At 39.7% G+C, this 25961-nt stretch overlaps 1 protein-coding gene across 3 annotated transcripts in view; it reads left to right on the top strand.

Annotated features, from left to right (window-relative positions):
- Positions 1-9175: 9175 nt before the first annotated feature.
- GPR155 (G protein-coupled receptor 155) overlaps positions 9176-25961 on the top strand; it is a 29435-nt gene continuing 12649 nt past the window's right edge. Inside the window, exons 1-7 of one of the 3 annotated variants that reach the window (XM_054174338.1) lie at positions 9176-9453; positions 15561-16066; positions 20507-20906; positions 21802-21967; positions 23219-23374; positions 24471-24554; positions 25800-25920. In XM_054174338.1, the coding sequence (XP_054030313.1) occupies positions 15607-16066; positions 20507-20906; positions 21802-21967; positions 23219-23374; positions 24471-24554; positions 25800-25920 (1387 nt within the window). In that variant the 5' untranslated portion in view covers positions 9176-9453; positions 15561-15606. The remainder of the gene's footprint in view (positions 9454-15560; positions 16067-20506; positions 20907-21801; positions 21968-23218; positions 23375-24470; positions 24555-25799; positions 25921-25961) is intronic. The other 2 variants (XM_054174323.1, XM_054174329.1) reach the window with 2 other exon arrangements.

The following is a 25961-nucleotide window of genomic DNA, read 5'->3' on the forward strand; positions in this document are numbered from 1 at the left end:
TTTTCAGGTGCAAACATTTCTGATGTAAGCCCAAGTACAAACATGTATCATAAAATGAGAAACTGTATGTCTGTGTTTGCTTTTAACTAAGCAGGTGGGAATATGTGTGGTGCGCCTCCAGCCTAGGAATTTCTCTTGGTACTGAGAAATACGCCACTTCTGAGGCAAGAGAAGCTCTATGCACACACTCAATACATTATGGAAGAGCATGTTAGACAGTCCATTAGCAGCAGGACCATTCCCTGCAAATATTGCAAGGAAATTTTATTTTAAATGCTTATTTCCAGAGCTCTCTTGTTTTATTATGTGGGGTTTTAAGCATTTTTTATTCCCCCTCCTATTTTCATACAGGAAACTAATTATTTTTATGGAAAGCTCTAGTTTCCACAGCAGATGGTGAGTAAGAGTCCAAATGGCACAGTTTGCTTATCCCTGCTGAGGCACACAGGTAAAAAGAGGACATCCCTGGAGTGAGGGCATTGCTTACAGCCTGCAGCTGGGTGAAGGCAGCAGCTGTGGTCACAGGACTACCAGGGCTGACTCAGTTACAGAAGCTCATTTCAAAGCCACCTTTGCTCCCTATGTTGGCAGTGGGAAGGTAAGCTCTGTGAGCCAGCTGGCTTGCTGACTCATCACCTTTTCTTCCTCTACCTGCTCACTTTTGGCTATGAATTGCTGAGTGCCTCAGGACCTGCCTGTAGTTGGTGTGGTGCTGCAGTCCAGGCAGGCAGCTGGGCTGGAATGTAACAGGGCAGAGGAGCACTTGATGGCACCGCTGGCTGCTTTCCCCATTTTCACACCACCCATCCAGGAGAGTGTTTTTAATGTTAATGCCAAGACTTGGGGGTTGTGTCAGTCAGAAGTGTTTCACTCCTTTTTCATTGCCTATGTGATAAGCAGTTCATAAGTTGTGGTCCTAGCATTTAACTATCAACAACTTTGAATGCGGGGTTTTGGCTGTGAGCACATGGGAGAGTACAGCTGACTGAGGAATACTCACAGTGTTTCCCTCTGGATGTATCCTTCATGCAGTTACACAACTCTCAAGCAAGTAAAATTCCTATATTGGCATAAAAATGATGCAAAAGAATAAAATGTCTGACTACTCTGTTCCAGTTCAATTGAAAGCACCATACTATTAAACAGCCTTCAATAAATGAAATTTAACTGCTTTTTTTACTGAAAAATGTCAAGTGGAAATAACAGATAGCTGTAAGAAAGCAACTCAGACAATATTGCAGTCTTAAATCCAGTATTTGCTCAAATATTTAACAGAAGAAATTCCTTTGTATTGTGAGTCAAAGAAACAGAAAACACAATCAGTCTGGCAATCCATATGAGATTAAAATACTGGCCATGAATTTAAGCGAAATGCCAAATTTTTGAACATAATCAGGAACAGGCACGAGGAACAAAACATTAAGGAAGAATCTGTAGGTTACAGAAGGAGAAGTTATGAAAAAAAAAACCATGTACAGTAGCTTTATGCAGAATAATTCAGGAAGAAGAGGGTATATTAATGTCTCAATGACAAAGTAACAGAAAGGATTGAATGCAAAAGTGATGGTGAAATGAAGAAGAAATAAATGAACAAAGGAACTACAGGATTTCTGCCAAAGACCACTGTATACTGCAGTCAATATATTTGTTGGATAATATTTCGATTGTGTTCATATAAATAATTAATAGTAGCTTAAAAAATAGTGAGGTATGATGTGATTACAAATGGACACTTAGTAAGTGGAGAGAATGTATAGAGATTTGGTTCGTATTCTGAAAATATTTCCAAAGCTATAAACTTGTGATGTAGACAATGGTTTTGTGATTTCTTTCTTTCTTTGGGTTTCTTTACTAAGCAGTTGCTTGCTGAATAAGCAACAGGTGCTGCAGATCACACACCAGAAAAAGCTTATTTAATCAGTGCAGCTTGCTTTAACAGAGTTTTCCCGAGCAAAGCAACGTTTACTACCTCGTGCATAATACTGATAGGTCTTCTCTTTTTTTGCCTTTTTTTTTTCCCCTAGTTTTGGAGGAATTAGGCTGAATTTGAGAGTTTTACAGTGACTGAGCAACAAAGGTACTGAGAATACGTAAGTAATCAGCTGCCTGTGTCAAAATGAATGAATGGGGTTTTTTACATTATGAAAAAGCTGTGACTCTTGTGTCCTTTTTTAACACTTTTACCACATGCCATTAGTCAGGTGGGTATGTGAGAATAAAAAATAATTGAAACATCTACATACAGTAGATACAGCTATGACTTGAATATGAGGCAAATGGACAAAATCTGATACCATTTTCCAGACACAGCATTTGAAATAGCCATGTTAATATAGCATGACTTTGTGTGACTTCTGTGATTTTCCCCCTAGTCAGACAGGTTTGCTTGTTAACTTATCGTTGCTGAAGTCAAATACATGTGTTCAAACTCACCTTCTCCCTGAGCCAAGTAATAGGTTGATAATAGTAATAGGTGAGAGGCCTTGAGCACAAGCCTTATGAAGAGAGTCTGAAGGAGATGGTATTGTTTAGCCTGGAGAAGAGGAGGCTCAGGGGAGACCTCATTGCTCTCTACAACTACCTGAAAGGTGGTTGTAACTAGGAAGGCGTTGGTCTCTTCTCTCTAGCAACCAGCACCAGAACAAGAAGACACAGTCTCAAGCTGCACCAGGGGAAGTTTAGGCTCGAGGTAAGGAAAAAGTTCTTCACTGAGAGAGTTGTTCATCATTGGAATGTGCTGCCCAGGGAGGTGGTGGAGTCACCGTCCCTGGAGGTGTTCAAGAGGGGATTGGACGTGACACTTGGTGCCATGGTCTAGTCATGAGGTCTGTGGTGACAGGTTGGACTCGATGATCTTTGAGGTCTCTTCCAACCTTGGTGATACTGTGATACCTTAGCACTAATGACAGATTTATATATTTAGGAGGTCTCTGCAATGTTGTTTTGTCTCCCTTGATTTCATCGTATTGAAATCAAATGGGGCTATTCTGAACTTTACTGAATTCAGTGCAATCTGATTTGAACTTCATTTTTTTGCTTTAGAGAGGTGAATTTCACCACACACAATGTTTACTGCACTTGCTTACATGAGTAGTCTGTTCCAACAGACATGAACATACATAATTAAAGCCACGTAATGCAGTGCTACAGGCTGGGGTCAGAGTGGCTAGAGAGCAGCCAGGCAGAAAGGCACCTGGGGGTACTGGTCAATAGTAGGCTGAATGTGAGCCAGCAGTGTGCCCGGGTGGCCAAGAAGGCCAATGGCATCCTGGCCTGCATTAGGAACAGTGTGGCCAGCAGGAACAGAGAGGTCATTCTGGCCCTGTACTCAGCACTGGTTAGGCCACACCTTGAGTACTGTGTTCATTTCTGGGCCCCTCAGTTTAGGAAAGATGTTGAGTTGCTGGAACGTGTCCAGAGAAGAGCAACAAAGCTGGTGAAGGGTTTGGAACACCAAGCCCTATGAGGAGAGGCTGAGGGAGCTGGAGTTGCTTACCCTGGAGAAGAGGTACAACTACCTGAAGGGAGGTTGTAGCCAGGTGGGGGTTGATCTCTTTTCCCAGGCAACCAGCACCAGAAGAAGAGGACACAGTCTCATGCTGCACCAGGGGAGGTTTAGGCTGGATGTTAGGAAGAAGCTCTTCACAGAAAGTGATTTGCCATTGGAATGGGCTGCCCAGAGAGGTGGTGGAGTCACCATCACTGGAGATGTTTAGGAAGAGACTGGATGGGGTGCTTGGTGCCATGGTTTAGTTGATTAGATGGTTTTGGGTGATAGGTTGGGCTGGATGATCTCAAAGGTCTTTTCCAACCTGGTTAAATTCTATTCTATTCTAATTATTGCTGAAGTTTTAATTTTACTTTCTGCAAGCTGACTATATTGGCTTCATGTAATTTCTTTTGGCAGATACAATATTTTGAAGTCTATAATTGCACCTACAGCTTTGTGACATACCAGTAACATATACCCTTGTTTCAGCCACAGAACAAAGTGGGAGTATGTTGCAATAAAAATCAACTTTGCAAAACCAGTATGAATGTATATATTGTCTTACAAAAGATACTATATAAAAAATACCAATTAAATTCTTATAATCAACAGCAATAATAAGGGATACTACTACAAATTTGTAGATGAGCAGATAAATAGCTTTCTTGAGAGGGAAGATGTTTTACAGAAGTGCTCCAAGATAATCAAAGTGAATGTAAACAACTGGTGCATTGTTTCTGCATTAACAAGCTTCAAGCTTATGGGTAACAGCATCTGGGTTAGTCTGCTTTCAGGGACACGGGTGCTGGTTCCCATTTACACTCCAGAGAAGAAATCCAGGGGCCTATTGCCGATCCACAGATTCAATTTTCCTCAGGTCTGCCTTGTTGCTTAAGCGCCTTGTCAAACATACATATACTGTAAGCTATAGTTTATCTTCCAGTAATCATGTGAGTCAGTTCAAGTGATCAGGCACATCTAGATACACCTAAGTACTTGATGTTCTTCCTGTACGTCTTACACACAACCGCAAAAGAACAGACACTGGAAGACAACAAACTTTCTAAATCCTGAGCTACATTTTTAGATAACCAAAGTTAGTGTGGTAGTTTTAGGCTATGCCTTTAAAATTTTCCACAAATCTTGAACAGAAAGTGGTAAAATGTAAATAAATCACCATTGGGTGTAAAAAGGGAAATAATGATAATTCATAAGATTTCATCTGGAAAGCAATCTTTCTCTCTCTTTCCACTTCTTCACTCTGTGAGAGACTAACTGGCTTTACTGACCTTGACTGCATCGCTTTTCTTGTGACTGGTATTAACAACTTCTCGGTTCTTGCTCTTGTCCCTTTTTGTGTATGGGGAGTAAGGACAGGAGCAGGGTGGGAGATTTTTTCAACCCACCACAGTTAGACATGCATTTTCAGATGGAGTCACAGAATCAGAAAATGGCAGGTGTTGGAAGGAACTTCTGAAGATGATCGAGTCCAGCCTCCCTACCAGAGCAGGATCACCTAAAGCAGACCACATAGGAACCTGTCCAGATGGGCCTTGAACATCTCCAGAGGTGCAGACTCCACCACCTCTGGGCAGCCTGTTCCAGTGCTCTGCCACCCTCAATGTAAAGAAGTTCATTCTCTATTAGTTAAGAAAATTTAACACCGGTTGAGCACAGGTCCATGCCTTGTGCATTGTATTCTCTATGTGCTTGCTAAGCAATAAGCACTATGAGAGCAGTACTTTTTTGAGTACAAGAGTTACAAGGCCATGTTGGCTACAGGCATAGCTCCAAATTTCTTATAAAATTTGGCTTCTTGTCAATAACCAAGGAGCACTGACTAAGTATTTTTCCTGTAATTGAATACAAGGAGATTACCTAAGAAGTGCTAGTCATTCCACCCATTATTGTAATTACTGTGCTGAGATTGTACCTTTAGATTTGCAGACAGATTTCATCCTGATGCATTTGCCAATATTCTTGCTGGCTGCTCATCCTCTTGATTCTCATTTCTGTCTGTTCTTGGAAAAGTCACTTGTTTGTAATATCCTACTGAGAGGTTGTGGGAGATGTTGGTGCTACATTTTCACTACTACATCAACAGAACTGCTTTGAAGCTCACATAACGCTTCCTATTGTAAGGCAGTGTTGTCTTTTGTTATCACCATAGCCTAGCAATGTGGCTACAACTTCCTTAGTAGCCTTCTGACCCTTTCTAGGAAAAAAATCCACAACACTTTTAGTATTTTCTGCAACAAACTGGAGAAATGCACTTGCTTTTGGCAAGTTCTTGAGGAGTTTTCTTCAGAATATCTCAGCATTTCAGGTTTTGCAACAAATGCTTGCAGTTTACCAGTAAAGTAGTCAAGTACCAAGATAACTTTGTGATCCTTTGAAAATCTGTCCAAATTGTCTCAATTGCATGCCTTTGAAAAATAGGCTTGCATGTGGTCACTGCTGAATCTTAAAAACTAAATTTTCTGAAACATTTTCTCATTGAGAGAGTTAAGCTTCTTCAAGCTCCTCTGTGGGAGCAGTACGTGTATATGAACATGATGAAAGCCTCTGGTCAGCAGGAAAACTGCTGTAATGGTTGCCCCAGCTGCTTTTCACTGCTAAAGCTGTTGTCTGGATCAAAAAACAGGAACTGTTTCTCCCATAGATTTGGTTGGCTACTTTGGTAGTACATAAATGGTTGGAAACATCCTATTTGAGTGAAAATAGAGCAGTAGTCAAGCGGGAACAGTTAATGATTATTTGATGGGTGGTATGAGAATGCTCAGAAGGATTGAAATTTTGGGGACAACTTCCTGTTTTATATTTATTGAGTAAATATTGGAAAGCTTGGCTTTGCAACACCAGTAGTGGTATTTTCTGTGATCTACAGTTTAACTGCTGAAGTTGAATTGCCAGAGGTGGAGGACAGCTGTGAACAAGAGCTGATGGACTGTATAAATCTGTCCTCTCACTCCTCCATAGACAAAAAAACTTGCCTCTCTTGTAGATTTAGCCACACTATTATAGCTATGGTCACTAGTTCAAACATTTTGGGTTTTATTAATGCAGGAGGACTTTTTCACATTTCTATGGGTTAGATGACATGCCATGAGAACTGTCACACTTAGTTTACAAAGATCTGAAAAGGAAAAGGAATGTAAACTCTATATAAACCTAGGGTGCTGGAACACAAAGAGGCTCCACTCAAAACAAAGGTACATTCAAGGATAGAGAACAAGATGTGGGTCAAAGGCCTAAATATTAGGGAAGTGGAAAGGAGGTGTTGAATTATTAGAAGCTACTGTCCTTTGCTGTTCTGGGAAGCAGGACCTTATATAGGCTTGGGAAATATGCAGGAGTGTCCAGTGTATTCAGTACTGCCTTAGAAAGAATTCTTGACTCCAAATTGTTCCTAATTATCCAGGTCAAAGGATGGTAACAAACTGTGTTTACAAACAAATGGAGAACTAGTCCTGTATTCCAGTGTTTTAGTTACTAGTAGTGTGGTTCTGGCAGTACAGTCTGGTTACTAAAGCTTTCATGTTTCTTAACAGGGCATGGAACCAAATCCTAGTGCTATTGGTTGGTGGATAGCAACAGCAAACAATGAGCAGCCTATCCAGCCAAACTGATGCTCTTGTAAAATAATGCACTGAAGGATGACATTTTAAACACTTTCATAAATGCTGGGTCACTAGTGATCTTTTTAAGAGGAATGAATGAGCTCATTAGAAGGGAAGACAAAAATGCTTACCAAGATTTCCTAGTAGTCTGGTCTGCATCCCCTGCTACCCCCCAGAGCTTATCCTTCTAAGGTATGCAGTTTCTGTATGGAAGAGTGTAAGGCAAACCCACCAAAACTCTGAAAGATCCCATTATAGTTACTTTCAAAAACTAAGAACTAAGCCAAATTTTGAAGCTGGCCTTTGTCAGGTGCCAAACTGAGAAGCTTTGATAAATTAAGAGTCTTCCTTAATAGTGTTTGCATTATAAAAAAAAAAAAAAAAAGGGGGGGGGGGGGGAAGCCTCACCCTAACATTCTGGCAGGTGTGACCCAACGGGATGTACCACCTTCCACCAATAAGCGTACATTTGATGGCACAGCTTTCATACAATCCCTCAACGATCTTTCAGCTGAGCTGTGTTGGCCTGGTATAAGGACAGGATGGTGACAGGAATGAAAGGCAGAGAGGAGGCAGGCAGACACTGACTTCTGATTCAGAATTGCTGCTAAATGTCATTTGGGGCCCATATTAAGTGTATACATTAAAATTAAATCAAACATACAGTATCAACAATATAGTGCCTTCTGTTTCCAACAGTCATTTTCATCCTCATAAGCTTGTGCCTGCATTATTTATGGGATATTCTTAACCCCTCCCTGGCATTTTATTTAATTTCCTTGCTGTTTTTCTTGTTGCTACTGTTATTGTGGCTCTTATAGTTATCTGATTTGTTTCTGCCAAGGTTTCTATATTTACAGTAGTCCTTATTACCTGAACCAACCAAATTTATTAGATGATATCTGAGGCAGCACTTCATAAACTGTCAAGCACATCTTTATTGGTTGAGATAGTTCTCCTCTCCCCTCTGTTTTGGTCTTCTCTGGATGTCACATGAAAGGGGAAGAAGGACAGGATGGGGTTTTTTTGTTTTCTCAGTATTAAGGGAGAATTCTTAAGCAAGCAGACTCTAGATGGCATCTTGTCTGCCAGGAAGGATAACTTGCTGTAGTTAGGACATCTATTGCCATGTCTGCCACACTTAAGTAAGACAAGCTATCTGCATTAAATAAACTATGGAAGAAAGTATTCAGTAGACAGATTTTCAAACTTGCTTCCTTTTTGGCAGCAATGTCTGGCTTAGCTCCTAGAAAATAGGCAACTTGAGCTGCCACATCAGTTGCATTCAAATGGGAAGCCATGTGAAAGCTGGATCCTTTCAACAAGGAAAACTTTTGGCTATGACCAGTTTTTAGGTTTTAGTAGGGAAGTAACTGTCTGAGCAGCCTTGGAGAACCAAGGACATGTAGAAAGCACAGCATTCTGCTTCAGGTTTTGTATCTAAGCACTCTTAGCTGCTAAACAATTGCAATTAGTTTAGAAAGTTCAGAGAGCAGGGCTGCCCTGACACCAAGCAGAAAGGTGGGGAGCCAGAGCCACTATCAGTCCACGTCGAGCTGTGGGCAGCAGCCCTGGCTCAGGCAGATAAATGCCGCTGAGGCCCGCACTGGCCTCCGCTGAAGTTGGGGGTTGTGTCTTGCCCTACGTGCGTATGCGGAGGCTCTGCCCTATGCCTCTTAACCCGAGTGGCAGCAGCGCGTCCCCGACAGGCCGAGGCCTGGACCTGAATGAGTACAAGTGGCGGCAGGGAGCTTGGTCTGCCCCCGGGAAAAGCTGGAGACGGCGGGAGCGTTTTGCGCTCCCGGCAGGGAAGGCAGCCGCCGAAAGCGGCAGAAGTCCTCAGGGAAAAGGACGCGGCGGGAGTCACGTCGCAAACGGCCGCGCTCCCCCGCGCCGCCGCTGTGGGCTTCCCTCGGCTGCTGAGGAACTCAGCCGCGCGCCGCCGCCGCCATCTTGCGGCTCATCCCTCCCACCCGCCGGTGGCCGCGCGTAGTCTGGCGCCTCTGCCCCACCGTAGCCCGCCCGCGGGCCCTGCACGGCGCGATTGAGTACTGGCCCAGGCTTGGTCTCCGGCGCACAGGGAAAGCGGCAGCAGGGGGCAGTGCGCGGCAACAGCGCTTCTCCCGGAGCGGAAGCCCTGGGGCGGACCCCGGCGGGCGCGGAGCTGTCTGCGAGTGCCGGGTTGTCGCTGGTGGGGCGGGCAGGGGCGGGCCAACTCCTCGTCTGCCCTCCCCTCCTGGGCCTCGCTACCTGCGGCCTCGGCCTTGGAGAGGTTCTAACCTCGGCAGTGTACGAGTCCTTTAGTCGTATGCTTGTACGGAGGTGCCGCTAAAAGCCAAGTAGGTAAGCTACCTGCTCCTTCCCCGGACTTCTGCCTTTATTTTCTAGTGATATGGTTGCCACACGGGACAGTGCTGTTATTTTCTTATTTCTTGGTTCTTTATGAGTGGAAATACTGTGTGCTCCTAGCTGGGGTGACCATGGAAAGGAGAGCAGTGATGGGCAAGGCGGTGACAGGTGAGAGGCGCTTGTTTTGTTGTGGCTTTCACTCTGGAAGCCAAAGGATGTTTCATACCTATTTGGCAGGTAGGTTAAGTGAGGTGCTTTTTAAGGAGTGCCGACAATAAAATAGGATCTGTCTTTTGAAAAATGTTTTGCTGATTGCTTCAAAAGTATGTATCTATTGACAAGCTCTAAGATGAGCTTAATTGAAAATTCAGCAGAGCTATGCTGTCCATTTGTTTTTCTGGCTTGATGTTTTGTGCTGTTGGCAACTGTTGCTTCATTTGGTCTTGTCTGAGCACCAGCACCGACAAATTTTGCTACAGCTCTGAGTGTTGTGGTTGCAAGCTCTGCCAGTCACATGCTCAGGGCAGGCCTCAGCTTTGCTGGGTTTCCTGTGCACACAGCTTCTCCCCTGTCCAGGTGCTTTCTTGTAATGACAGCATAGGAAAATAAAAAGGGAAATGCAATCTTGAAGGAAAAAAAAAAAAAAAAGGAAAAAACCAACCAAACAAAAAAACCACCACCACCACCTGCTCAGAAACACTTCAAGGTTTGATATTGTGGCATGGTCTGGATTTTGAGCTAGGGGTGACTGGCTTCTTGGGTTACTTGATGGTACAATTGTTCTCTCCAATTTCTTAGCCCAGTGGAAAGTAAAATTTATGGTTAACTTGCAAGAATGGGAACTGCAGTAATCGCTTCTTTCCACTTAATTTTATTATTGTAACTCTGTGAAGTTCTTTTTTGACTTACTGTGCAAACTTTCACATGAAAATGCATATGGTACGTTCTTACCTGAGCAGAGGATGGGATACTGAAGCTGCCACAAATGGAACTCTTCCTGTCCTGATTCCACTTTCAGCTTCCTCAATAAAATAATGTGTCATCCTTTGGGATATTTCTACATTGTGTTGAAGTAGAAAATGAGGTCACATTGTGGGATATAGTTTATGAACAGCCTTAAGAGTGTTTCCAGACTTAGCGTGAGAGTGATTATCAACTGAAAGCTTGGAAGTGAGAGACCAAAGAGAAGATGTATGTTGACATTATCCCATCTATTTTCTCATACCATCTTTGACTTTTGTTTAGAAAGAGGATGAAAGGGATTTTCCTTCTGGGAAAGGAGACAAATTCTCTGTTTTGGTACTCAGGAACCTGGTATTGCTTAACTCACAGCTGCTGAAGAATTAAGTTTCTGGTCTGGTGAATTTTAACACTTTACAAATATTGACAACCTAGAAGGCAGGTGGGCAAATATCAGTGCTCCAGTTTGCTTCAAGGGATTTGTAAACTGCAGTTATTCCTGCTCTGTTTTCAGAGTTCATACCAAGCTTCCTCTCATGCTGCCTGTAGTGTCCTTCCTTACAAGTGCAAGCTGCCAGTATGGCTGCAAGCAGCTATGCTTGACACAGTTGACAGCAGATAGTGCAGCATTATTCCTAAAAGTTTTGCTTTTATTGGCTGACAGTTCTCAACAGTACAGCTGTGGCTAATTTTTCAAGGATTCAAATCTCATTCCTCAATCCCTAAAAGGATAACCAAAAATCATGTGTCCTGTAGAGTCAAAGCTAAGTGCTTTCCTTTGGAACTGTGGTTACATGTACTTATTTTAGTGTCTTTTGACTAGTTAGTTTGTTGCATGCTGTAAGAACAGATGAGTGTGTAGAATACGTGAAGTTTTTGGGTTTCATCTGATCAATTGAAAACACTTTAGCTCAAGTGAGATGCTAATTTTAGTTAAGCCCCAGGTATGATAACACTGTATATTTAATCTGTGATTAGTCATTGCATAATCTCACAACAGTTATGTAAAAGCAAAAGATGAGATGTATTCACTGTGTTAAGCAGCACTCTGCAAGAGCTTGTATTTCTGGAACATACCTACTGCTCTGCAATAGATAACCTGTGTTGAATGTGAATGTTTTATGATGTGCACATCTCTGGAGCTGAAGAGATGATTCACACTCAAAGCCCCCTGAGGACTGCCAGTAGCAGCTTTTACTGTGATTGTTTATCTTTTTGAAACTTGTATAGTTCACCAAAAATTGGGGCATACTGATTTTACAGTGTCCCTTGTAATGAATCACAGAATCATAGAATCAACCAGGTTGGAAAAGACCTCAGAGATCATCACGTCCAACCTGTTACCTAACACTACCTGACAACTAAACCATGGCTTCAAGTACCACATCCATTCTGTTTTTTTTAACACCTCCAGGGAAAGTGACTCCACCACCTCCCTGGATAGCACATTCCACTGGCCAATTACTCTTTCTGTGAAGAGCTTTCTCCTCACCTCGAGCCTAAACCTCCCCCATCACAACTTGAGACTGTGTCCTCTTCTTCTGGTGCTGGTTGCCTGGGAAAAGAGACCATCCCCCACCTGGCTACAACCTCCCTTCAGGTAGTTGTAGATAGCAATAAGGTCTCCCCTGAGCCTCCTCTTCTTCAGGCTAAACAACTCCAGCTCCCTCAACCTCTCCTCGTAGGGCTTGAACTTGAGACTTCCCCCCAGCCTCGCTGCCCTTCTCTGGACACGTTCAAGTATCTCAATGTCCTTAAATTGAAGAGCTCAGAACTGGTGAAGATAGTGTGAAGGATGGATGCAAGATTATTTGTAGCACTTTACGAAAGATGTTTGTAGGACTTGTGGGTGTATGTCCATATCAGTTTTATCTAGTGAGGCAGATACAGGATTTAGCATGTGCTAGAACTGGAGTTAGTCTTCTGCATCTTTATTTAAGTAGTGAATTATTAAATAGGAACAAGGGTGCTTCTATATTTTGTTATGATTTTGTGAGGAGAAATAATAATTTTAATACAGAGGAAAGAGTGGTGTTTAATTAATTTAGGCAAAATTTGGGTTTAAAAGTACAGGCTTATGTAGCTATATTGATAGACTCATCCGCAAAAGCTTAGTCTGTGCAAGCAAAAGGCTTAGACAGCTTTAGACTGCTTTTCAGGTGAGAGAGGGAGGAGATGGTGTAGTGGTAGAAGTCATTTCCATTATATAGTTGCATGTAGGCTCTGCCTTTGGTGAGTAAGAATGTCAGGAAAAAAACCCTGTCATTAGCAGTGGTAAAAGGTACAGCCTTGGGTGGGAAGGCTCAGGAGATGAGAAAGAATGGTAGAATTTTTGGCCAGATATAGCCAGAATATACTTCTGCTATGAACCAAAAGCTGCACTTGATTAAGAAAGCTTCAATTTCTTCAGGGGAGGGGGAGGGGAAGTAGCTTGAACATGTTGCATTGCTAGAAGCCTTACCTTTATGCAGGGATGCAAGCTGGAGGAATTTGAGATGAGGCTGTGCCAAAATTTGCTTTTGACCTTACAGCCACTGTAGAAGGTGGTTACCTTCTTTCAGTAATTCAGTGTTGGAAATCTGTTGCTGATCCTGTTTTGGGGATCCTGTTTTGGGCATCTTGCAAATCCCTACAATATTCTTAAGTTTTGCTAATAGAAGAAATAGTTAGTTGCCCGCTTCATTAAGAAGTTATTCCATCATCACTTTGGTCTCCTGGTCCAAGTGTATCCTCTCTAATGGAAGAAACATACAACCTTTAAAATAAGCCCTATTTTGAATGAGACTTGTTTCCTTGGGAGGAGAGATAGCCAAGGCTACTGAGCAGATTTAAATGATGCAGCTGTGCAGTCCGATTGCAACAGCATCATAGGAGTGCTTACTGAAACCCTCAGGCATAAATAAAAGTCATGAGTCTAAGAGATTATGGTATATGTAAATGCACGTATGCTGGACGCCAGGATGTGAAACAGAACACGCAAAATCTCACTTTTGCTCTGACTTGATTTACTTGCTTATTTACCTGGCTGTCCCCTGTTCCCTGTGGATAGGATACAAAGAGGCTGGGAAGACTCTTGAACCAGTCGTTAATTTGCACAGTTCTAGCCATCGTGCTGTAGAAAGAACTGGCTTGGGAATCAACTTTGTCACTAATACTAACGTAATGGCTCAAAGCAAATCAGTTTGCTTTTGCCTTAATTTCTGTGTCCATGAAGTGGAGTAGGTTATCTTCCTTTTAAGAGTACTTTAGGATTAAGTCCTGTCAAAATTTTGTAGTTAGCTGATGGACCACATATGCTTCAGAGCTCTGTCACCAAAGTCTTATCTGTTTCTGGCAAGGCCTGGCTATTGGCCAATTGACATTTGTGTTTGATGTCCTCTCTCTTCATCTGGTTTGCAGACTTTACATGTCTACTTGCAAATAGAACTGTTACAGTTCTAAGGAATTGTATGTAGCAATATGGATAAGCAATAACGCGATGAATTAGATCATTGGCCATGTGTCATACGTAGAGCCCTTCCTAACCGGAAATCGTATCATTACCACATGATATTGAAATGATGGGAGAGGTTGGAGTTGCACAAAGCAAGGTACAATCTTGAAGGCTGATGCCATGATTTGATCTCTAAATCTTTCTTGGAGGTAGAGAAGGCCTTGCCAAATGTTTTTCTGCCAGAGTGAAGCTATGATTCTTGGTCAAATTTAGCTTTGTTGCCTGTTGTTCCGTTCTTGTGAAAGCTATTCCTTTTGTCATTCTGTGACAAATTAAGAGTCCATAAGCTTATACGGTAAAAGAGTGTGAAAGCAAGGGGGGTTTGATGTGTGGACAATGAGTCAGTAGAAGGATGTGCAAAAAGAGAACTGATACTGATAGAGTATCGTATCAGCAAGTCTTTTGCTCTGAGGGAGTATCTTTTTGGGAGAACAAGAGGACAGTTTCAGGCTTACTGGACCTGTATTGACAGCAAGATATTCACAAGAGAGATCCTGGAGATGGGCTGAAATGATAATTTTAACAGGAGAAAATGGGTCTGGATTAGCAAGATCTATGACTCATCTATATTTAACGTCATAAGTGTTTTTGAAAATGCACAGGCAGGGAGACAAAAGAGGAACAAGGATGGAGCTTTATCAGCACCCACAGACATTTGAGGGATCCTCCAATGTGAATGTTATAGGAAGAAGTAGATATAGGAAGACAACTAGGAGGTGCTGTATTTACAAAAGATATGGGAAAGAGACAGAGACAAGGATGGCTGTAATAGAAGTGTGTGATGGTCACAAAAGATGAACATGGAACACCAGTTTTGAGAGTTTTAAGAAGATTCTGGCCTCTTGGAATTTTGGTGAGCAATGTTTCAGGGGCAGTATCTGGATTAAGCAAGATCTAAAGATGGAGCCAAAGGACTCAGCCATGCATAAAGCTAGGCATATGGAAGCAGTTACAGGGAGTTTGGTAGTGGAATTTTCATATTGGGAGTTCACCGTCTATTTTTGTGATGAAGGCAAAAGAACGAAATAGGGCATGGTTGAGAAAGACCTGAGATAAGTTAGAAAATAAAACTAAAGATTTGATTATTGAAAGAGCACAAAGGAGATTTATAGTTGGGCATTGACAGTGAATGAGGAGGTAAGGAATGTTACAGATTCTTGTGCTTTTCTGCTGGAGACTTAATTGGTCTTGTAATGGTAGTCCAGGAAAGCAAGGAACATACAGTGCCACGTCTAGCAATTACTGTTATCTGAAACAGTGACTTGGAAAGTGCTGAAGAGTTGTAATTTATCCTAAATGATCCCAGAATAGTAATTTTTAAAAATTCTTGTTATATCATCTTCCCTTTCAAGGGATATTTTGCTTTTTGAATGCAAAAGTTTTAATATTTGAGTGTTACTTTCAAATTTCTTGGGGATTTTTAGCCTCTGTCAGTTGTCTTGTTGAATTGTGTGGACTTGAGAGAAGATGTGTGAAGATGTATGTATGGAATGTGTTGTTCTTCCTCAGAGTTGTTTCTCTTTAGCTACTTAGTATTTATTTCATTATTTATTTGTGAGGCACTTGTGTCACCTACCCTTTCAGCAAGTCTAAGAAGCATTCACAAACACAGTTTGGAAGTTAATAAATGCTTTCATTTCTTTTACAGATGAGATCATTTCACACTCTTGTTTTGAAAGAAGTGGTCAAAGGAAATGGATAGCTATTCTGACTTCAATGGAAACAACCTCTCATCTTCAGTTAATATGTCTGTTTCTTTGCCTGAAGAACTTGGACTCAATGCCACCAGCAGTACTCCTTCTATGTCAATAAGCAGGCTTTTCCCAGCCTTGTTAGAATGCTTTGGAATAATTCTTTGTGGATACATAGCTGGAAGAGCCAACATTATCACATCAACTCAGGCCAAAGGACTGGGAAATTTTGTGTCCCGTTTTGCACTCCCAGCTCTACTGTTTAAAAACATGGTGGTACTTAAGTTTTCTAATGTGAATTGGTCCTTCCTGTACAGTATTTTAGTTGCCAAAGCTGCTGTGTTTTTCTTAGTCTGTGTTTTAACATTGTTGGTAGCAAGACCCGAGAATCGATTTAGCAAAGCAGGCTTGTTCCCTATTTTTGCTACACAAAGCAATGACTTTGCACTGGGATATCCAATAGGTAAGTATGCTTTCTTCTTTAAAATTATTTTCAGTGTCCTAGGCATGTTTGCTGTATTTTTCCATAATTTGAAATTCACTTCCTAACTGAAGCTAGGAGCTATTAAAGCCATTTTCTAAGTCACATTTCTTGATCTCAGACCAAATACTTTCTAGTAAGGGAAGAAAACGGTCAGCTGGTACGAATGAGACAGAATTTAAAACAACCCCAACTGCTGTTTTCTGTATGTTCTTGTCAGATTTTTAAAAAATATATTTATAAAAAGAATTTTAAATGAAATTTCTAAATTGGTATAAATTACCTTACACTTAGAGGCAGTTTTCCTTGTGGGAAATTGCCAGAGTTTCTCACGAGATCAAAAGTCCTTGCTTTGCGAAGTATGAGTCTGTACCTGTGGTCTCAGAAGTAGCTGTAGTGGATTTTTACCAGTTTGGTATTGCCTGTTACTTTTCACTTGAAGAAAACATCAAGCCATAGTGTTGGTGCCTACTGGTTATGGAATGTGTGTGGCAAACTTTAAATCTGTTCAGAAAGAACTTCGTAATTTAGGTAGCTAGTTATGGTTTATCCCTTTATCTGTTGTGGCCAGTAGATATGCTCTAGGATATAGTCTTGGAAGAAGTCAGTCTTTTAAAAGCAAGATTTGTGATAACTTGCATTTGTTTGTATCAGATCAGAATTTAATGTGGCTGTGGTGCCATTCTTGGGTATGTAACTAACAATCAGTCCAGTGGAGCCAAACAATCAATCAAAATACTGAGGCATTGGGAGTATAACTTGTATAGCTGTGTACTCTTGTTCTTGTAAACCTATATTTTGAATTCCTAGCAACATGTTACTAATTTTATCCCAATCTACAATGCTATTACTATTTTCTTCCCTTTTGATAAGCAAGATTACTTTTTTCCTTTTTTTTTTTTTTCCTTTTTATAGGCTTTCTTAATGGTATGTTAATATGCTTTTATCAATGCTTACTGTGATACTTAGAAAATGATCTGGAGTTGTAGCAGACTGCTTTCACCAGCTATTCTCCAAATCACAGCGCCTTTTACCTGGCACTGGGAGGGTCTTTTGTGCAAAGGTAGCTTTCAGTGCTGCCTCTTCCCAGGCTGGCCAATGGGGCTGGTGTGGGAATGAACGCTGAAGGTATCAGAATCTTCAAAATACACCTTGAGTGGAAGGCATTTGGCAAATGTGCATGGATTATGTTTTATTTGTTTGCTGCACCATGCAAAGAAAGCATACTCTGCTTCTCGAATTCTCTTGAGATCACTCTTGTCATCTAGACAAGGTTAAAAAAAAAAGAGCAAGTTTGTTTTAGAAAAGCAAGAAGTGAGATATTTGATTACAGAATTGAAAAGTTACAAAAGAGAAACTTAAACATGTGATTCTAGATTATACATAACAACAAGTGGATCCATATTTTAGATTACTTGAGGAGTTGGCAGTTTCTTTCTCCCTATTCCAGGGCAGCATGCTTGGGAGAATCTGAGCTTTTCTCCCCACCCCCCCCAAAAATACCCAATTTCCCTCTGATGTGTGTTTTGCTATTTGTTACTCTTGAGAGAAGTCTGGAGTATATCATATATAGGGCTGTGAGAATTACGTCTTTGTTTCTTGTTACCAGATTGAAATGCCAGTTAGGGTTTCTCTCTTTTCTGTTTTGAGGTTATCTAAACATAGTTCTTTCTACTTTAAATTACTTTCTTGTCAGATTACATTTCCCCCCCCTTTTTTCTTCTTTTCTTGATTTTTTTTTTTTTTTTCTTCCCCCCCCCTTATGTATAACCTGGTCAAATTCACATTTAGTTAAGAGCATTACTGGAATACTTAATGCAGCTATATTGCTGTAGGTGCTTAAGGGTTGATTCTTTCCTATACCTTTTGCTTTTTCCTTTCCTTTCTCCCATCCCAAATTTTCACCAGTGCATGGTTCATGCTGTCATGCGTGCAAACTTACTACTCTTAGTGGCTTCTCTGAAGCATTTGCAGGGCTGGAGAACAGGTGATAGGGAGTGTTTTGAGCAAAATCTCATCTTTTAATGAAAATAATTGTTTTAAGGCGGCTTCCATTGAAATTTGTAAAGAAAAAAACAGTGTTGACAAATCTCTGTATTATAATGATACTATATAAAAGATGGTTTAGCTCTTAAAAAAAAAAGGTGTCCTGAGATTTCAGCCAACGTAATTTCTTTAATAACCACTATGCTATTTTGTGCTGTTTAAGAAAGATACATACATGGGAAGATTAAAATGCAGTTTAAGATTTCAAAAGTCACCATTTTTTTTTCTCTATTTGCTGTTAAAACAGTTCCACAGTACAAAGTGGTGGGGTGAAAAACAAGTGGTACACAGCTTTGGTAGTGCACACACACACACCTGCCTTCCTATCCCCACCAGCATAGATAGAATTACTATGACAGAAAGTTTTGTTTGTTTGGGTTTTATTACTGGACGAGATGATACAGCCCTGATAGAGCTTCATCTGCTCTTAGATGTTAAAGCACAGGTGTAGCAGAAGTGTTGTTTGGAATGATATCTCAGTTAGCATGACTATAATGGTGCTAATTGTTTTAAGCATGAATAACTGATGTGTTCTTTTACATGTAATTTTGAACAGCTGGGATGGCAAAGGTGGGGGGAGGGGGAGATTTTAAGTGTTGGTTTTCTTTCTTCTGTTTTTTCCTTAGGTTCAACATGCAGGCATTTTGATTTAAATAAAAAGAAACTTTTTCATCAGAGACAGAAGTTGTGAATTATTTTCACTGTTCCTTAACAGTGGTTTCTTACGTGGTTTTTTTTTTCCACCAATGACTCGGTAATCTACATTGGTTCCACTTTTTGCTACCCATGAAAATGCACTGTGACTTCAAGTATTTGTAGACCGTATTATTTATGTGACTCAAGTTGCACTTGACTGAAATGAACTTTCTGTATAAAGCAGCATAAAATGTTTCTCTAAGGTTTGAGGCTTTAGAAAAAAAAATTACTTACGTAAAGTGTCCAGCATGTTTAAAGTGGTTCTATTTATCAGGAAATATTTTGTGTTTAAAACAGGCTTATTAAATGCAGTAACTAACCACAAACTTAGTAGTTCTGTTCAGAGTTTATTCAGGTTTTTAGGACAGGTTGCTCTTCTGTAAGTACTTTAATCATGTCTTGTATGAGGAAAAGCACCTTTAGTGCGTTTTCTTCTGTGTTGGAAATCATCTAGTTGAGAATATATTTTTGTTTTCATTCTAAAGAAGAGACTTTATAGTAAGTGCTGATTTAGCACTTAGTAGATCCTCTCATTCCAGGTATTAAAATAATAAAAGTAAAAATCTTCTGGGTTTTGAAAAACATAATCATAAGGGGAAAATACCTGCAACAGTTGACTGCTTAATGATCTTAAAATTTATTTAGTATTTTGAGCCCTGAGATATCCCACAGAAAGGTATATTTATGCAGTAGGGCTTCTTTTTTTATTATTTGTAGTACAAGTAGAATTGTACCAGCATATTAAGATACTTCTGCCTGGGGAAGAATGTGTTTCTCTCCAACTAGGGCAGGAAAACCTAAAATTAAAAGCATTGCTTTGCATATTTCTGAAAGTTACTGGAAATAATAACATTCTAAGACAGGTAAAAGACAACATCCTACTTTGAGAAAAAGTGGCTTAGTTTTTAAGTTCACACTAGAATAGAATCTTTTATATCTTTCTAGACTCTCTTCAGGATTTTTGAAGTGCTACTAGCATGAACTTCAAACAAGAAGTAGCTTTGACTTGCCTCAGAAGTATGTAGTAGCAAAGAAAAAAAACCAACAAACTCGTGATTTAAAGTTTTTTGTGGGACCAGAGCTCCAGTGATAACTCTTGTCCTGAGTAGTCCCAGAGAATGAACTAATAATTATGTGATAGTTTTGGGTTTTTTTAATTTGGTTGTTGCATTGCTGTATTGTATTGAATCAATGTAGAAAGATCACACTTGACATACACACTGAAAACTGGTTAAATTCCAGGGACAGGAGACTCCCCTAAGATAAAAAGCAACTTGTGTCCTGCAAAGGTGCATTTAATTCTCTACAACTTTCATGTTTCTGGGCAGAAAAAGCAATTCAGAAAAATAACTTTTTCTTTTCTTTCCATTTTTTTTGGATGACTCAAAGGGCACACAGAATTGTTATATTGCTTGCTTCCTTTTTTCTGTAAATGTTGAATATTCACAGAATCATTAAATAGTGTTGGATAGTTAATCTTTGGTCTTTAATGTGTGCATTAGATGACTGTGGCCTAATGATGATTGGGCATGCTTCTCTTACTACATCATTTTATATTGATTGTAAAGGCAGATATTTCAAAAGAATAAGGGGAAAAAATTTTCTCTAGTTTATTTCAATGCTAATGTATTTTTGTACTGAAGTATTATCATTCATCACTTTTTATTTCCTATTTTCTAGTTGAAGCTTTATATCAAACCACTTACCCAGAATATCTCCAGTACATTTACCTAGTGGCTCCAATATCTCTGATGATGCTAAACCCCCTGGGGTTTATCTTCTGTGAAATCCAGAAGTGGAGGGATAATCGCACTGTGTCACAAAGCAAAATCAAAATAGTGGGCCTAGCACTTCTTCGAGTTTTGCAGAACCCAATTGTGTTCATGGTCTTCATAGGAATTGCCTCAAACTTTATTCTTGGCCAGAAAATTCCTGAATACCTTGAAAACTTCCTTGATGGACTGGGCAGTTCATTTTCTGGCTCTGCACTTTTTTACCTTGGACTAACTATGGTGGGACAAACTAAAAAACTGACAAAGAGTATGTTTGTTACACTGATCCTTCTCATCACAGCTAAACTGTAAGTTCTGTTTATGTACTTTCATAATTTTGTTTTGTAGATGTTTTAAGCAGATGTTTTTTATCTCAAAGTCATTATAGTGGTAATACATTTCACTTCCAGTATTTTGAGTGGGTGCTTCCCAAAGCAAAGAACAAAAATCAGGGATGCTACAGCTTCCTTGACTGCCTGCAAGCTATCTGTTGTCACAAACTGGCTGTTTGGGGAATTACTAGCTTAAAATAAATAATTAAATAGTAAGACAAGAGTGATTTGGGTTTTGAACCAGCTCCATGGCAGATTTTGTAAGACAAAAATGGGTTTCAGTGTGACCACTTTGTTCTACTGGTGTTAACGTTAAGTAGCCTGCATAAGGCTTCTATAGCGAGTCTGTGTGAGAGCTGGGGTATTGATAAAGGTGAACAAAACAGTGTTCATGCAGGGAGTTATTTTGCTGGCCAAAACATTCATAATGGGATAGTGAAGCTTGAGCCCTTGTTTTATTTCAGATGGCTTACAGAAGGTGGTCTAAGTTTCAAAGTTGCAGACTGAAAGTATAGCTAATATTGCTTTAACAGTCGATAAATGAGGGGGGGTTATATATTTTACCTTTCTGAATCTGAAAATGTCTACTGAATCAGGGAATATGCTTATATTCCAGAGTTTGTTGTCATTTATACCATTTTTTGTGAATTGGGTTGTTTTCATTTAATTGGTAAGCTAAAATCTTTGGCCAGCTGGTAACTGTTATGGTAATAGTAAAGGCAACCATTCAAAGTCATATCAGTACTTTGCTTTTTATAAATAGTATTCAAACAAGCCTTTCATTTCTTTTTCTTCCATCTTCTGATTAAAGAAGAGTCTGTTGCTATAGCTTTAGCATTTGTTTTCAATTCTTTTTCTCCTTTCTTTTCAGACTTATGATGCCATTTCTCTGTAGGGAAATGGTGGAACTCTTTGACAAGAGTGACAACGTCGTCAACCATACCAGTTTATCAAACTATGCATTTCTTTATGGAGTTTTTCCAGCAGCACCTGGTGTCGCAATATTTGCAAGTCAATTTAATATGGAAGTGGGAATTGTATGTAATTAGCTTTTCCCAATTATGTACTAATTCTGAGTAGGCTTAATGTATTTGCTTTTCTGTAGTACAGACTCCTTAAATTCACTTGTACTCCCTAGATCTCAAGTATTAATTATATTTCAGATTATTAATTATGCAAAGTACTATTTCCTGATGTCTCAAATGTATTTGTAGTACACATTTGTAAATAAGTCCTCATACTTCTCTGATTCATGACTGTAGCAGGAGCCAAGATAAATCTAAACCTGAAGACCTTGTATTTCTATTGGGAGCTTGTAGGGTTTTGAGTTTGCTGTTTTGTTGATTTTTTTTTTCTCAAAGATCTTATTTTTGAGCTACTGTTTTTGTAGGGAAAAAAAAAACAAACAAAAAATATGTTGCTGACTTTAGTAAGAGCAGTGTCAGATTAATATGGAAAATGTATGGAAGAACTTATGCTTTAACTGATTCTGTTGCCCTTCAGTTAAATCTTGCAATAGAAATGCATTTTACTTTGCTTTTTATAGGAGAAGGTATCAATTATCTTTTCAACCTGAAATAGAACTTCAGCTGCTTCCTTTCTTCTTCTTAAAGTTACATTAAAACATTGCCATTGACTTCCATGGCTTTTAATGTTAGCTATTTTCAGTTTGTTTAGTTGTTGGGTTTTTAATTAATAGAAGGGGGGGAAAAAGAGGACACTACAAATAAACCTTGCAACAAAAAATTTTGTGCCCAGCAAAATCAGGGAGTCTCTTTAAAACAGGTCTGTAGTGTGAGTAGCAATTCATGCTTCCATCACTGTGCAAATTCTAGAAAGCAGAAAGATGATGAGAAGCCAAACCAGAAATTACTTAAATGTAAATATGTATGCCAGTTTCTTCTGAATCAGTGCATATTAGTATTTGCAGAACTGTATATTTTCTTATTTATTTATGGTGTGACTATTTGCATCCAAAAATAAATTTTGACATTGTAAATCCACCCCTAGGCTGCATTTGATACCCATTATAAAGTATTTGTAATAGGCAACTCTCTATTCCTACTATTTCAGAAGCTTGTTAATATTTTCAGCTTAACTGGCTTCATAAAACTGATACTTTCTCCCTCAAATTCTAATTAATTTGTTCTAGAAACAACTCAGTGATTTGTTAAAAGTCTATGTTTAATGTAAAGGTACAGTTTTTCCAGTGGTTATATTCCTGAAAGCAGATTATTTAGCTTGACACCTGATTAACTCTGTTCTTGCTTCTATTTGACTTTTTGCAGATTACCTCAGGCATGGTGATAAGCACTTTTGTGTCTGCACCTATTATGTATGTTTCTGCATGGCTGCTGACAATTCCATCTATGGACCCCAACCCACTGGCATCTGCACTCCAAAATGTTAGCTTTGACATAAGTATTGTCAGTCTTATTTCTCTGGTAAGTACTTGCCAGTGAATTGAAATACTAATGCTTGCTGTCGAGCTGGGTAGCATTAGTACAGAAGCAGCAAATCAAGTCATGATGGGACTCACATTTCCTCATACCCTGTTGCAGAAGGATGAGGAAGGAGTGAAAAAAATCTTGATTTAGCTGTGGGTCAGCTGGAAGGCTACGCTGTAGAGAAAGATGGGTAAGTGAATTAGAACACTAGTGCAGGGCTTAAGACTTCGTCCTTTTAATTGTGGAGGCTTGTGTTGTTGAGGGTTTTTTGAACAACAGGGTGTGGGGGAATAACAGTACGAGTTAGTCCACAGAGAGTAATTACATCTAGATAGGTGAGGTGCTTGTGTATCACAGTAATGGAAGCTGTGTACAAACTTCAGCTGCAGAAACATCAGTGAATATATATTTCACGAAGTATTAATGAGTGTTAATGACAACGTTTGACTTGGAAGTTTTCATTTAGTTTTATCAAATTCCTTTCCCAGAAATTCTGTGCTTAAAGAATGGGTTGATAATGCAGAAGTCAAATGTGAATTGTATTTTGGCTTTGTAGGCACTGCAGAACAGTGCTTATTCTTTTTTTTCTTTTTTAAAATAAAACCATCTATGTTGGAGCAGCTTGGAATTTTCTTAAGTTATTTCACTGAAATCTCCTTGTCTTGAAAATGTGCATCAAAGGAAGCCACAAGTGAATGCTGCCTCTTGCTGTCACAGATAATTTTGGAAGATTCAGGGTAAGGGATAGGAGGTTTAAATTCTAAATTGCCAGGCTACTCTGTTGTCATTTATGTCCTGGGGACCGACCAGGCTTCTAGGCACTAGAGGCGAGTCATTGCTGCTTCCCAGAAATATTTCACCATTATGAGAATGCAAAGATTACTTTTTATATTTTTTTTTTCTGCCCTGACCATAGCTGCTGAGGCATCAGGACTGGCAGCGCAGATACTGTGGAGCTGACTACAGCAGTCATGTTGCTAATAAACTTTTAAAGATTTGTTGTGCATTTAATTTCACCATGGTCTGCTAGGATACCGACCTTGTTCTTTGGGGGTGTGTTTTACTCCTAATGTTTTTATCTTGTACATTACAGATCTGGTCTCTTACTGTTATTCTTTTGAGTAAGAAATACAAACAGCTTCCTCATATGATTACAACAAATCTCCTTGTTTCTCAGGTCAGTAGTAAGAAGAATGCTTTTGTGTGAGTTATGTGGGGTTTTCTTAAACTCTTATATATGGAGGACAGGGAATCTAATGGGCGACTTGTCAAAACTATATCTCTGCTTTAAAATACACACTTGAAAAAGATGAGAGTTGATGCTGGTGGTACACTTCTTAAACAGAACTACAAGAAATCAGAATGGAGAGTGGCTTCTAAAATATACTTTCAGTTATTGCCTGTTTAGTGCTCTTCTGTGTAAGTGTGTGCCAAACTGATGTCAGCAATGCCAGGATCAGCAGCAGCGTATGTTTGACTCCATGGTGACCTGATTCAAGGAGCTAAATAGAAAACTAATTCACATGCTGGTTTAGTTCCCTGAAATGGCTTGCTGAGGGATCTGATGGGTGCCAGTGCCGATGCAAGGAAGGCGTGTGGGAATACATGGCTGGTAGCTGGGAAGGGCAAAGTGAGAAATCTGTGGATTAATTTTATTTGTTATTTAAGCTCAGAAAAAAAATACAGAGTGTGCGTTCTTCCTTTCCTCAAAGGAAGCTGCTGTTAAATTCAGGGAAAGCAGCCTGTGCTTGCAGTGTCTCTGTGTGGTAGTGCTTGCTGAAGTGTTCCGTAGGTTAAAAAAAACTAATAGAAATCACCAAACAAACATACGTGTAGTAAACTCCCTGAGGTACAAGCATGGATCACATTTGGGAAAAAGTCATGCATGAGAGTCACAGGTGCTTCTCATCTGTAACAACAAAGTTAGTTTCCATCTGAGAAAACAAACAACAAAACTATTGAATTACTGTTTCATATTTCAGCCTATTTTTTCATATGCCTTCAATACTTAACCTCTCACATACACGGTATCATTGGGTGAAAACTTGCATAGTTACTCACTGAACAAACATCTGCTCACCTCAGCTTCATGTCCAAAGGATTTCAGATAAATGTTTTGTACTTAACAAAAGCTTTGCCTTCTACTCATTGTAAGATATATAAAGATGGTTAGTTCTCCTTTGTCTGATTTGCCTTACTCCCATTTTACCTGAGTTATATAATTGCTATCAAAAAATCCCCCTCCTGATAGGGTACCATGGTCAGTGACATAATGGTAATACTGACTTTACTGCTTTACTGTTATGAAAACTGTGCAACTTACAGAGTTTCAAAGCTTATTGTAGATATATTACGCTGTGTTCAGTTTTTCTTGTCATCCTGCTTACCCATTTAAGTGATGGCCTCTTACCTTTCCTTCCAGTTTATTGCTTGCATTGGAATGGTTGCATGGAATTTCATTGTTAAAGAGGAGGACATTACTCTGCAGATCCTAGTATTTATATTCCTCTACAGCTCACTTTATAGCACCTACCTGTGGACAGGTATGATTTTTCTAGACAGAACCGAAGTACTGTAATAAAAG

The sequence above is a fragment of the Dryobates pubescens genome, chromosome 2 (assembly GCF_014839835.1).
Source record: "Dryobates pubescens isolate bDryPub1 chromosome 2, bDryPub1.pri, whole genome shotgun sequence".
NCBI classification, from domain to species: domain Eukaryota; kingdom Metazoa; phylum Chordata; class Aves; order Piciformes; family Picidae; genus Dryobates; species Dryobates pubescens.